The following is a 13,175-nucleotide window of genomic DNA, read 5'->3' as shown; positions in this document are numbered from 1 at the left end:
TTTTCATGCAGGACTTTTACTTGTAATGGAATATTTTTACATTACTGTATTGGTACTTTTACTGAAGTAAATAGACCACAAAGACAACAACTCCATTTTTGTTCATTTATTTCTCCAAAATTATTTGTTACGTTTCTGTACAAGTCATTTTTATGACACTCCTCCTGCATTGAACCTGAACATCTTAAACCCGGCCTCCTGCTGTTTTTTTTTGTCTTCATGTCTGACAGACATACATCCATCCTGCTCTGCACACAAACACCAACTCTATATTCATCATCATCATCATCATCATCACAGCTGCTCCTCAGTTTATCAATCTGCTGGCCACAAACAACAGGACAGTCAGGTGGTGGTGGTGGTGGTGGTGGTGGTGGGGGAGGGGGGGGCGAGAGGCTGAGGCAGTAACACTGGAAGAGTTTGTCCCACAGAAACATTTAAAACTGCACCAGGAAACTTATGGACCCAAACAGAAGCAAGGAGTTATTGAACAAAGGAGAAATAGCTCTACAGTTCCCCCTAAACAACTCTTGGACTAGAGCTGAAATGATTAGTCGATTTATCAATTAGTCAGTTGACAGAAACGTAGCAACAATTTTTTAAAGCCAAAATGCCAAAATTTCACAGCTTCCAGCTTTTCAAAAGTGAATATTTATAGTGAATGTATTTGCTGGTTTTCTTTGTCTTTGTCAGACAAAACAAGACATTGTGGGAATTGGTATGGGCATTTTAAACCATTTTCTGATATTTAATTTATCAATTATAACATAATCGTTGAAGCCCTACATTGGACTGAAACGTGACAGAAAATTAACTATTTTGATAATCAATTGTTTTGATCGTTTTTTTGTTTTTTAGCAAAAATGCCAAACATTCCCTTGTCCCAACTTCTGTTTTTTTTTAATCTCATTGTGAACATAATATTTTGGGGTTTTGGACTGTTTGTCGGACAAAACAAAAGAAGAGCTGCAACAATGACTCGATTCATCGATTAGTTGCCAAATATTAAATTAATTGCCAACTATTTTGATAATCAATTATGCTTTTGAGTCATTTTTTGAGAAAAAATTCTCTGATTCTAGCTTCTTAAATGTGAATATTTCCTGGTTTCTTTAGTCCTTCCTTTAGTATGACAGTAAACTGAATATCTTTGGGTTGTGGACAAAACAAGACATTTGAGGATGTCATCTTGGGCTTTCGGAAGCGTGATCGACAGATTTCACTATTTTCTGACATTTCATGGACCAAATAACTTATCGATTAATAATAGTTGTTAGTTGCAGCTCAAAAAATAAAACATTTGAAGACGTCATTCAACTAAATCTTATACACTGGTGCTTTCGTACATTAATTGTAGAAATGTTGCTGATTAAATTTCTAACCACTGACTAATCAATTAATCATTTCACCTCCACAAGAAAATATCCCAAAAATATTCTGTTGATTTTGACAACATGAAGACACAAATAGAGACCCTGATGTCAGTTTCCAGACTGTCAGTAAACAGTTTACAGTACGATCGAGTTTTATCCCGATTATGATTTGATCCACAATATGACGTCTACATGGAACCTGGTTCTTCATTTCCTACAGAGAACGATCAGAAACCTGGATGTGTCACATTTCTTTCTGAAACTCCAGTTTGTGTTATTATCTTTACATGTGCAACACATAACCTGGAAACTCCAACTTCTACCAACGTTATCGACTCTCCACACAAGTTCTCTTTTGGCCAAATGGGCGAATCTACAGCATCGACTCTTCTCTCTGTTGCAGCCACAGGAGGTATTCAGACTTAAATCTTACCCAGTGCAGCTTTAATTGGCAGATATAACACAAGTAAGGAATGGTCAGCACTGATTGAAACTCATTTAAAAAATAATAAAAGCATTTTTTTTTAAAAAAAAAGGAAAAAAAGAAAGTTGGCAATAAGAAATCTCACTGTTCAAATATTTCTTGAGGGTTTGAGGATCAGGAGAAAAACTGCAGATTCCTACCAGAACATTTCCCTCCACACAAATCAAAAACAACATTTTAGGTGATGTGTTTTTCACCCTGAATGTCTTTTAGCGTCCCCACATGGGATTAATGTCCAGCATGATGTCCTGTAGTGCTGCGTCAGCGGAGGGGGAAATTAAAAAAGGAACATTTTCCAGCTTCCACTCTGGATTCCCGCTCTCTCCTCCCTGTTCTCATTCATCTCTTAATGTCAGCATTTGCACAAATATGGGGAACAAACATTTTTTTTTTAACAAGTCTACTTTTTCTTCCCCACCCAAACATTCTTTTACTATCAGTGCAAATGAGGTAGACATGACAACTAAAGACAGCATCAGATCACACACAGATCGACTTTCTGCAGCAGTGATGGAGTCACGTGACAGGAGACACACTTCAAGAGATCTCACATCAGTTATTTATCACGGCTGGAGAAAGCGACCAGATGATTGTTTATTTTCTACCTATTCGGACTGTGCTAAATCAAATGATGAGGTGTTTTTATTTAGAAAAAGAGGAGTGGGGCTTTTTTGTTGTTGATTTTTGGGAAAGTCTTTCGCACTGTGTCAAAAGAGTGCAAAAAAATAAAAATAGTCTTTATTTTACAGGTCCCTTAATTTTATACAAATTTCCTGGAAATTTTCAGAGTAATTTGAAGGTATTGAAAAGTAATTATTAGGAGATTTTACAGAGTAAGGGGAGCAAATTGATATAAATTAAAGGAAAAGCAGGGAAAAAGTGTTATGTTGGTTTAGTTGGTTGTTATATTTTGGTTCATAGTTGTAAATTAGCAAAGATTCTTAATAAATTAAACTCTCTGACAGAAAATACTTTGTTTTCAGTGTAGTTTTGTGTGTCAAACCATATATTAGAATATTGTTTTTTTAATCCAATAATTTCCTTAAAGTAGCTGCTGTGTAACTGTTGATTCTCAGGACATTTCTTATGTGATTTGATGGTATACAGGAAATACTCTCATTAGAGAGCTTTTAAGAAACAACCTATAATATGATAACATGTAGTTTGACACAAAACTACACAGTGAACACCAAATTTTTCTGTCAAACTAAATATATAAACACAAATATAATGACCAACTAAATCGACTTAACACTTTTTTCTGATTTTTCTTTAGAATTTGTACCAAATTGCACTCTCTCTCTCCGTAAAATGACCTTAAAAATTAACCGTTAAATACCCACAAATTATTCTGAAAATGACTTTACTAAAATTAAAGGAACTTTAAAATAAAAACACGGCACCGAATGTAGTGAAAATCTGGGAATGCGACTATGGACGCTCCACATTTTAATACTGGCTCAAAAATAATAATAAAAAAAAAAAGAATAAAAATAAAAAAGTAGAATGCAGCCCTGCCCAGTAGACTCTTCCCCTGAGACCTCGACAGGAATGCTGGGAAAGGTAGTCCTTTTGTCCTCCTTAAAAACATTAATATTGTTTTTTTTTTTGTTTTTTTTAATAGCTCTATCACAGTAACATTGCGCGTATTCCCCACCTAGTGGTCAAAATTGGCAATTACATTAAAAAAAAAAAACTTAAAAATTAGCATACAACATAAATATTACAACTGCAGTAGTAGTAATAATAATGATAGCATCTATTTGTCTGCATCTATTACAAATTGGTATGACTCACGTGACAAAATAATCATTATTATTACTCTAACACAGTCTCAAAGTTAGTGCTTATATGTACACTTGTAAGTACAATGCAAGTCAAAAGTGTTTCAACAGTGAACAATCTTCAACATACCTGCTACATCAAACAGGTATCTTACATTTATATGCATTTATATAAATAGGTAGTGTGCATGTTATCCATACAAATGCCATCTGTACACAAGTTCCATGCACTGAATTGTACTAATCATTAATGCACATGTACATCTTATCAACAGATGCAGACAGAACGTGGGTGAACAGGTGGAGGTGGAGGTGGAGGTGTAGGTAAGCTGTCAGCGCTGTACACACACACACTCACGCGCACACGCACACACACACACACATATATAACCCACTTTTCAGCAACGTTTGCACGCAGATTTTAGTGCTCGGCTCACTCAAAAATACTCTCTGGCAGCTTCCTTTTAAAGGAACACGCCGTCGCTTTGGGAGATTTTTTTTTTTCTTATTTGGTGTGTTAACAGAAGTCAGAGAAGATTTATCATCATCTGTGTGTTCAGTATAGAGATTGATAGAGCTGCATTGATTAGTTGATTGACAGAAAATTCATCGATTAATTCTTTTGAATCATTTTTTAAAAAAGAAATAATGTCCAAAAATATATAACAGCTTCTCAAATGTGTATGTGTTCTGGTTTCTTTAGTCCTCTATGACAGTAAACTGTATATTTTTGTTGTTGTGGACAAAACAACACATTTGGTGACATCATCTTGGGTTTTGGGAAACACTGATCGTTTCCTTGGAGCAGCGTCTGTACTGAACACTCAGAGTTGAAACTGATCTTCTCCTCTGACTCCAGTTAAAACAGCAAACATTCCCCAAAACCGTCTGCGTGTTTCTTTAAGAAGACTTAAAGGGCAGTGGTAGAGTTGTCTTGGGTCAGCCCAACAAAGAAGATGGCAGTGTTTTTTTTGTTTTTTGTACTTGTCATATACAGAATCTTATCACTACAAATAAAAGAAATGTGTTTTCAAGAAATCTTCCCTTGGTCGACTCCTGTGCTGTCCTCCCCCCCTCCCGGCCCCCACTGAATGTATGAAACACATAGAAATCAAAAACTGGGTTTACAATTTACCGTTATTTACATAGTTACAGTGGTTTTTAAAGCACCGCTAGCCAAGTGGAAGCTCCACAACTTTCGCTCGGTTCAGATACCTGCAAAGATCCAAACTGGAAACCCGAAAAAAAAAGAAAACATCCATTTAAACCTTAAAGGTGAAACCTGCTGTGACGATAAACACCTGAACCTCTCAGAATGATCCAACAGGCAGTTAAACTGTCTCAGCACAAAGTCAATACTGTGCAATGGATTCAATGTGTTACAGAATGAACAAATGTACTCAAGCTTTGTTTTTCGTTGGATCTCACGTGCTGCGACTTGTTCATTCTGCAACACATGGCTCATTTTCACATGTGGACATGATATCCGATTCAGATTTTAGCCACTTTTATTTTATATATTTTTGGATTTTGTTTCATCGGTTTGAGGAAGAGTCCGACTCTTCCACACAGAGCTCTCTTATTAAAACGCTGCTGCTTATTCTGTAGTGACTCAAAAACCAAAAAGGAAAGGGTATCCTCTCTTTCTTTTCTTGTGCATCAAGAACTGTTAAAAGTCCCGACACACTTCGAGAAAGGAGATATAAAAATTCAATTCTCTAAATCAGGGGCTTTGCTTTTTTTTTTTTTTAAAATGATCGATTTGCTCTGCGTCAGATCTGTGAAGCCTCTTAAAGATCTAAAAAATGTAACCTAACCACTTCCTCCCTTTCGCTCTGTTAGATGAGCCTCGTTCTACTTCTGTCTGCTCGCTTCAGCTGAAGCAGCTTGTAGCCCTGTTTGTTTCTCACAGACGCAGAACGACGCTCACAGATCAGAGCGGCGAGGAGAAGCCGGCGGCTTCATGAGTACGACAGGTGAGACCCGTTAGAAATGTGGGAAGTGACCGATGTGCTCCGACTGAGCCCTCCGTCGCTGCCGCCGCCCCCCGGACCACCGGAGGCCGTCCTGCGCAGGGGCTGGGGGCTGTTCCTGAGGGCCATCAGACTGGGGCCCCTGACGGCGAGGCCCCCGCCTCCGTAGCCTCCTTGAGATGATGAAGAAGAGGAGGCAGAGGAAGGAGGAGAGGAGGAGGAGAGGGAGATGGGGGGAGGTGGAGGCGGGGGAGGCAGGAGAGCCAGGGACTGGGAGGAGGCGTGGGAGGAGAGGTGGTGGTGATGGTGGTGGTGGTGGCCCTGGGAGTGATGGGAGTAGTGGCCCCCTCCTCCCACCCACTCCCTGGCCCGCTCGCGCTCCCTGCCGTCATGGCGGTCGTGGCTTTCGCGGTACAGGTGCGGCGTGCTCTGGTGGTGTTGGTAGTGCTGGGGGAGGTAGTGCTGCTGGTGGTGAGAGGAGGAGGAGGAGGAGGAAGAGGAGGGGTGGCCCCGGCCACTCTTGCTCAGCTCGCTGTCCCTGCCGAGGGCGTGGGAGGAGGTGATGGACTCGGCCCGGCTGAAGCCTCCTCCGCCGTGGTTCTGACTGCGCCAGGACGGAGTCGCCACCGAGTTCTGCACGCTGTGGCTCCAGTGGCTCCCCGAGCGGGGGACGGGGCGCGACGGCCAGCCGCTGGAGCCCGAGGAGGGGCTGGGGGTCGGGTAGCCCTGGTTGAAGGCCTCGGCCGGGATGCCGGTCAGCGCCATGTTGCTGAAGCCGAGACGCATGCTCTCCGAGTCGAAGGCCTCGATCTCGTGAGCTTGACGCTCGAGCAACGTCCGGATCCGCTCTGAACGTTCGTTCTGCAGAGAGAGCATCTCCTCCTCGATCTGATGGAACACAAACACATTTTCACACCGTTATTCACCACAACACAAAGAAACAGAGCGTTAACGGCGCCTTCCTCGCTGGGCAGGGTGTCATTTTAATCTTTTATATTATTCCTTTCTTCCGGTGCTTTTCTTAAAATGTGTATTTTATTTTCTTATTTGAAGTATTCATACTGTCAGTGCTGTTATGTGGTGTGTGAGTTTGTGATTTGATTTTTTTAATGAACTGCTGGATGAGACAGACAAGTTTTCACTTGTGGACAATAAAGTTGTTCTAATCTATTTTAAAAAAGGGTTAAAAAATATACTTGTTATATTTCACACAGGGCAGCTGAAGCAGAGGTGGGACTGGATATGAACGCTACAACTATAAAATGTCTGGGAGACCTGAACACATTGAGCTGAATACAGAGAGAAAAATATGCAGCTACCTTTGTGCGGACATGGTCCAACATTTACCCACCACTCAGAGGTTAGACTGAGCCTAAAGCAGCAGTAGAGTATCAGAAAAGGCTGCGACAGCCAGACAGCAGCAGTGTTGTTTCTGTGTTAAAGACAGTGAGAAACCATCTCGCAGGCGTCCGTACCCTTTGTTCCAGCAGCGCTCGGCGGATGGACACCCTCTGCTCCAGATCCTTCACCTCTCGCTCGTGCTGAGTGTCGGTGTGGATCTTGATCTTGCTCTGGTAGGCGTTGAGCAGCTCCAGCTCCTGCTGCAGCTGCATCCGCAGCACCTGGTACTCCGCCTCCTGGGTCTCATCCAGCCGCAGCTGTGGGGACAAACGGGGAGGAGCCTCGGTATCAGTAGAGCACAATCTGCTCAGAGCACTGAGACGTTATTAAAGGAGCAGGACGACATGTTTCTGCACGGACCTTCACTAAACAGATTATTAAAAGTGTTTCGGTTAGAATATCAGTTGACTCATTTACCGCTGCTGTTGGGTAAATGAGTAAAAATACAAACCATAAATCTATTAAATTGGGTAAAATCATAATTTGGAAGCAATTAAGGCTGCAACTAATGATTTCTTTTACCCAAATAATTTGGTTTATGAAAAAAAATAAACAAAGTCTTAATTTCCCAGATCCCAAGACGTCTTTAGATGTCTTGTTTTGTCCGACCAACAATGGAAATTTCCTAAAGGCATTTATTTTAAATTTATTTAAAATCAAAAAAGAAGAAAAATGCTCATATATGCAGCAGGAACCAGTGAAGTTTGGCATTTTTCTTTGATATTTGACCTAAAAGATGGCGACTATTTCAGCGCTGGTATCAAGTAAATCAGGTTTTTATTGCAGAACGTCTGTTTTCATCTGGAGATAATTCTGTTACAATCATTTTTTGATTGTTTTGTACAGAACACTGTTAGAAAGTTGGTAAATTCTGAATTGTAAGAACAATTTTGTAGATCTTCCAGCTGCTGATTATTTTATTTTTGCTGTTGTTTTTGTTTGTTTCTCTGTGGCGGTGCTGATGTGGTGAAGGTTTGCGGGGGCAGGTGGTGTAAAAGGTGCGCGGAGGATTCCTTGCCTTACTCACAGCCTGTGTGGACAGCATGTCGTTGATGGAGTGGTCGTACTGCTCGGCCAGGATGGCCAGCTTACGTGTTTGCTCCTCTTTGAGGCGTTTGAGGACGGCCTTGTGGTCGGATTTGGGAGTGCTTTCCAACAGGTGGTTGCGCAGGGCTTTGTACTGACGAGTCTGGATCTTACAGGTTTCCTGGAACTGACGCTTGATCTGCAGCTCTTTGGACTGGAATGTGTGAGAAATAATCAGAATCATCATAAGACCAACGTATTTTGTATATTGTGTGCTAAAATGTAATTTTGAGAACTTGTGACATTTTATTTATTGATTCAGTCACGATTTCAGTGCAGAATAATAACTTTCCATGGTTTCATTTGCCTTTTTTTGACAATTTTCATCACTTTCCAGGACTCGAGAGTCAGATTACTCAATGAGAGGTTTTCAAGGACATGCAGGAACTTATCTTTGATTGCTTATAACATCAGCAACACTCAGGAGAAGATAATTCTGGTTTCTCCTGCGTACCTTGAGGCTCTTGGGCTGCTGCCGGACCTCCATGGCGTGTTTCTGCCGGAGTTCTTGCTCTCGCCGTTTGTTGTACTCCATCTGATTGGTCAGTTCGGTCTGGTGCTGCGTCCGGATGAGGTCGGCCCGGGTTCGCTGCACCGAGCTCAGCTGCCTGAACTCCAGCTCCTGGGTGGACTCGTGGTGCCGCAGCAGCATGGCGCACTCCAGATCCTTCTGAGTCTGCTTCTTGTTCAGGTCCTGGAGGAGGACAGATGAGACAGGGGGTCAGTGGGAATCCAGGAGGACGGAGAGGGGAAAGAGGAAGTGTAACAAGAAAGAAAAATAGAGGAACAACAAATACTAAAGTAACTGAGTCACTGCTTCACTGCTCACAGTGACTCTATGAGACTCTCTGAACTCGAGACAGAAACAATAAGATAAAACACTGAAAACACCTGAACTGACTGATGAATTATACTAACATTTAAAAACAAGCAAGTTGCCTTTTTGTGAAAAATAAGGCCAAAATTTCTATATTTTTCTTTATTGTTGACAAATTCCATGAAAAAAAAGAAAACCAACAATGTTTCTAATAGTTTCTGATCAGCCAGCTGGTTATTGTCATTATCAATTAATCTGCAGATTATTTTCTCACTTAAATGATTAATTGTTCTATAAAACATTGAAAGTTCACAATATCCTCCTTGTTTTGTCCAGAACTTCTATATTTTATCATTTAGATCAAGACAGATCAAGAAAAGAGGCGACGTTGAACCTGGAACCATCAAATGTTTGTCAGTTTTCTAGTAAAAATACCAAACGATGATCAACATTGTTGCAGATTAATTTGATTTTGACCAACTAATCGATTAGAAGTAATTAAACCTTTAAAAGCAGCTCACAAATATATAGCGTAATGTTTAAAAAAGGGTCGGTAATTTCCTAAAACAGCTGGTCACTAGTTTTAACAAACAGGAGGAAATACGATCGCTCTGGTGATCTAATGGTTAACCTGTGCTGCATGTCATACCCCTCCATCTCTCTAATATATATTATACTATTTTGGTGCTCTATGAGTATTTCTGGCAGCAGGATGGTGATTTGTGGATGAAAAATAGATGTTTTATCTCAGAAATGAGAGTTGCACCTCTTGTAGTTTTTTCACAATAAGAGCTTCAGGGAGTTTTGTCTCTGTCGTACCTCTCTGAGCAGATCCTGCTCCAGGTTGTGGCGAGCCAGCAGCATCTTCCTCTTGTACTGGCGACACTGCAGCTCGTAGTACTGCCTCTGCCTCCTGAGCAGACTGGCCTCCTCCTCCGCCTGCATCTGCTGCAGACACTCCTTCTGACGGATCAACCACTCCTGCTTCTCACGCTTCGGAGTCGACTGGTTCTCGTTCAGCTCCTGTTTAGTGACACGAAAACAGAAGTTAAAAAGGAGAAAGTGGAAATCGAAACAGCCAAAACTCTTCTTGTGCTTAAATTTGTAGTCATGTTATTGTAATCGGGCTAGTTAGTATTATATGTACTCAGGTTTTACGTGTGTTTTTGGAATGAAGGATGTTATAGAGCGATAAAGTGAAACTGTACCGTCCCAGAAGTAAGAAAACCTCATTAAAACTCTAATTAACATTTGTAACTACACTAATAAATAAAAATCCAGCCTTGGAACAGAAACTTCTTTATCTCAACATTACGTCATGTGGCTCGCTTCATATCTTTAGATAAGGATGGGAGTTTTCTGACGAACCATGGGCGAGTTCAGACATGTCTGACAGATAGACGTCTGTACACAGCTCAGATTACAGCTGCAAAACAGCAACAATGACTTCAGAGGAAAGCACAGGGGAGTCTTATGGATATGGATGAAACTATGGGAGCTGTTAGTTTTTTTGTTGCTTAACTTAAATAAAAACGCCGACTGAGGGATTGTGTTGAGTTACAGAAGCTAGACAGGAAGTGATGTCATGACTTCTGCTCTCTATAACCAATATTTATATTTCCTTTAAATTTGACAGACTCACTCAACGAGACGGGATATTCTTGAGGAGGGTTAACAGCTCCTTAGAAGGAATATCTCATCAGTTTTTGGACACGCTGAGAGTTTGACTTCAAACTCTTGGAGCTGTTGGAAGGTTTATTTTAGAGGTAAAAATGATCTCTGTTTGTGCCAAACTAGTCTAGACATGCCTGAAACTGCCTCTGATAGTAATCTGATCTGATTCTGGATGACATGGAACACTAGACAATAACCGGTTAATAGTTGTGATTCGGGTTCAGGACTTTTCCTTTTTTTAAATGACTTCTTTCCCATCAACAGGTATCAGAGACACCAGAAGTGCTGCTGTTATCGTTGTCTTTATAGTTAACGTGCTCTGCTTTGGAGATCATCCGGTATCAGTGGTGTTTGACGTGTGTGGATTTGTGTCAAGTGTCAGCTCGTGCCTCTTTCAGCTGATCCTTGCGCTGGCGATACTGGCGTTTCTGTGACTCCAGTAAACTGGTCAGTTCTTTCTTCTGCTGGCCCAGAATGTGCTGTTGGAACTTCTTCTCTTCTGCCAGAGCTGCTTTCGTCTGCGGGAGGACACAGAGCGAGGCTGCGGTCAGGAGTCTGTCTTTTTATTCATAGAACATCTGCACATACACTAATACAGCAGCAGTTCCTGTTAGTGCTGAAAAGATGGTTTGCTGGTTCTATCATTATTATCACTACTAGATTATAGTTTAACCAGTTCATGATCCCAGTTCTCCAGAGATACCAAAGTTAGGCTCAGTGAACCACAGAGAGTTGAACTTCGTGGTACAGATTCTTACCTCTTTCTCCAGGATGGCCTGGTGCTTCTTGCCCAGCTTGTCGGCCTCGGTGGAGAAGCTGTTCCTCTGGTTCTCCAGCTCTTTGTCCAGCTTCAGCTGGTGCTCGTCCATCTCCGCCTTCAGCTTGTTCTCCAGCCCCATCAGCTGCTTCTGGTGCTGCCGCCTCATGCGTTTGTATCCAGACATCTGCTCCCGCAGCGCCGAGCCCTGCTCATGTTCCTGGATCTGACGGGTCACCTGCAGGAGGGGAAGAACAAACAGATGTTAGATGATGCAGATGGATGCTGGATAACAGCGAATTTACCGGAGAGAAACTATAACGACTCTACAAGACTCTGATTAATTAATATGAATGATGAGAATCTTGATGTTAATCTGAATGACTCTGAATCAAAGAGTTGACAGCACAGTACGACAGACTCAGTGAACGTACCAAAGAGGCGGTTCGGATGGTGGCGAAGTGGTCGCGGTTGCGATAGTAGGCTCGACGGCGGCCAGCAGAGGGAGCCTGGGGTTGATCCATCTCTGGCTGGTAAGGATCATCATAGATGTTGTCCTGACCCTGAGGAGGACGGTGGAGAGACACTTTCAATCACACAAGAAAGCCACTCGGGTATATTATTGTTGTTATTGTTTTTTAGGGTTATTGTGTTCTGTCTCTGTTACATAAACCAGTGAATGAATGAAGGAGCCTGAACAGAAAGGTGGTTCAGGTCTGGTTCAGTATATGTGATGTGGTCTTTACCGTGGGTCGGTGGATGATGGAGCTGTTGGAGGTGACCGTGTGCTCGCCCTCCTGCATCATGGCCATCTCACTGCTGCTGTCGTCGGAGGCGTCGGCCAGACTGTTGACGGAGCTGCTCTGGGAACTGGCTGAGATGGACATACTGGGCACGGACTGGGAGCTCTCCATGCTGTTGACTGTGCCGGTCCGCAACAGATACTGCTCCACCTCCTGACACACAGACACACATTATTACTTCAGCTTGATGTCTTCATTCTCGTCAGCACAATTTGTACTTTTATTCACCTTCTTGTGGATCGTTTTGTTTTCATGCATTAAAAAAAAAAGACTAAATAAGTCTCGATTTTACTAGCTGAATATGGGACTACAATGATTATTTGATCTATAAAACATCAGAAAACAGTTAAAAATATCCGTTATAATTTCCTAAAGCCCAATATGATGTCATGAAATGTCTTGTTTTGTCTAAAATCCAAAAATATTCAATTTATTATCATGGAGGAGCAAGAAATGCAGTAAATTCTAACATTTGAGAACCCGGAACCATCAAATATTTGACTTTTTTGTTTTAAACAATAAATAAATTATCAAAATAGTTAATTTTCTGTTGCCTGACTGATTACTGCAGCTCAAGCTGAATATGCATCATCATCATGTTTGTGCAACGGGAGTCTCAATTAAGAAAAGAATGACCCGATCAGTTGTACATTAGGGACACCTCAGTCTGTTGGTCAAATATAGAATAAAATGGTAAAAATGCATTTTAACATCTGATTTTGTTACCTGCTGCATCAAACCTTTATTTAGTACGTGCAAATAAATATAAAATACAAAAATAAATATCAAAGTTTGTTTTTAAATTTCCTTCATTTATAGACTCATGGCAGAGTCACTGTAAGTCTCACCAGGCATGATATACAAATGAGGCTAATCAGAAATACCATTTTATATGAGAGTAGTACCAGTCAAGTATAGGACTGAGTTAAAGGTCCTTTTATTTGTTTTTAAGGCTCTTCATGGCCTCTCGGAGCTCATCTGCCTCCTTCACAACACCAGATCTCTTAGATCCTCTGGCCAACT

General features: G+C 41.4%; 1 protein-coding gene across 3 annotated transcripts in view; it reads right to left on the bottom strand.

Moving 5' to 3' along the window:
• Nucleotides 1-91: 91 nt before the first annotated feature.
• Nucleotides 92-13,175, bottom strand: part of taok2a (TAO kinase 2a) — a 30,566-nt gene continuing 17,482 nt past the window's right edge. For 2 of the 3 annotated variants that reach the window (XM_067615695.1, XM_067615693.1), the window contains exons 12-20: nt 12,096-12,305; nt 11,784-11,912; nt 11,351-11,587; nt 10,982-11,110; nt 9,738-9,941; nt 8,556-8,795; nt 8,034-8,255; nt 7,090-7,272; nt 92-6,502 (exon numbers count right to left, since the gene is read on the bottom strand). In XM_067615695.1, coding sequence (XP_067471796.1) covers nt 5,603-6,502; nt 7,090-7,272; nt 8,034-8,255; nt 8,556-8,795; nt 9,738-9,941; nt 10,982-11,110; nt 11,351-11,587; nt 11,784-11,912; nt 12,096-12,305 — 2,454 coding nt within the window. In that variant the 3' untranslated portion in view covers nt 92-5,602. The remainder of the gene's footprint in view (nt 6,503-7,089; nt 7,273-8,033; nt 8,256-8,555; nt 8,796-9,737; nt 9,942-10,981; nt 11,111-11,350; nt 11,588-11,783; nt 11,913-12,095; nt 12,306-13,175) is intronic. The other variant, XM_067615694.1, reaches the window with a different exon arrangement.

The sequence above is a fragment of the Thunnus thynnus genome, chromosome 17 (assembly GCF_963924715.1).
Source record: "Thunnus thynnus chromosome 17, fThuThy2.1, whole genome shotgun sequence".
Classification (NCBI taxonomy): Eukaryota; Metazoa; Chordata; class Actinopteri; order Scombriformes; family Scombridae; genus Thunnus; species Thunnus thynnus.
The sequence above is the reverse complement of the archived record's forward strand: the minus strand, read 5'-3'. Positions and strand labels throughout refer to the sequence as shown.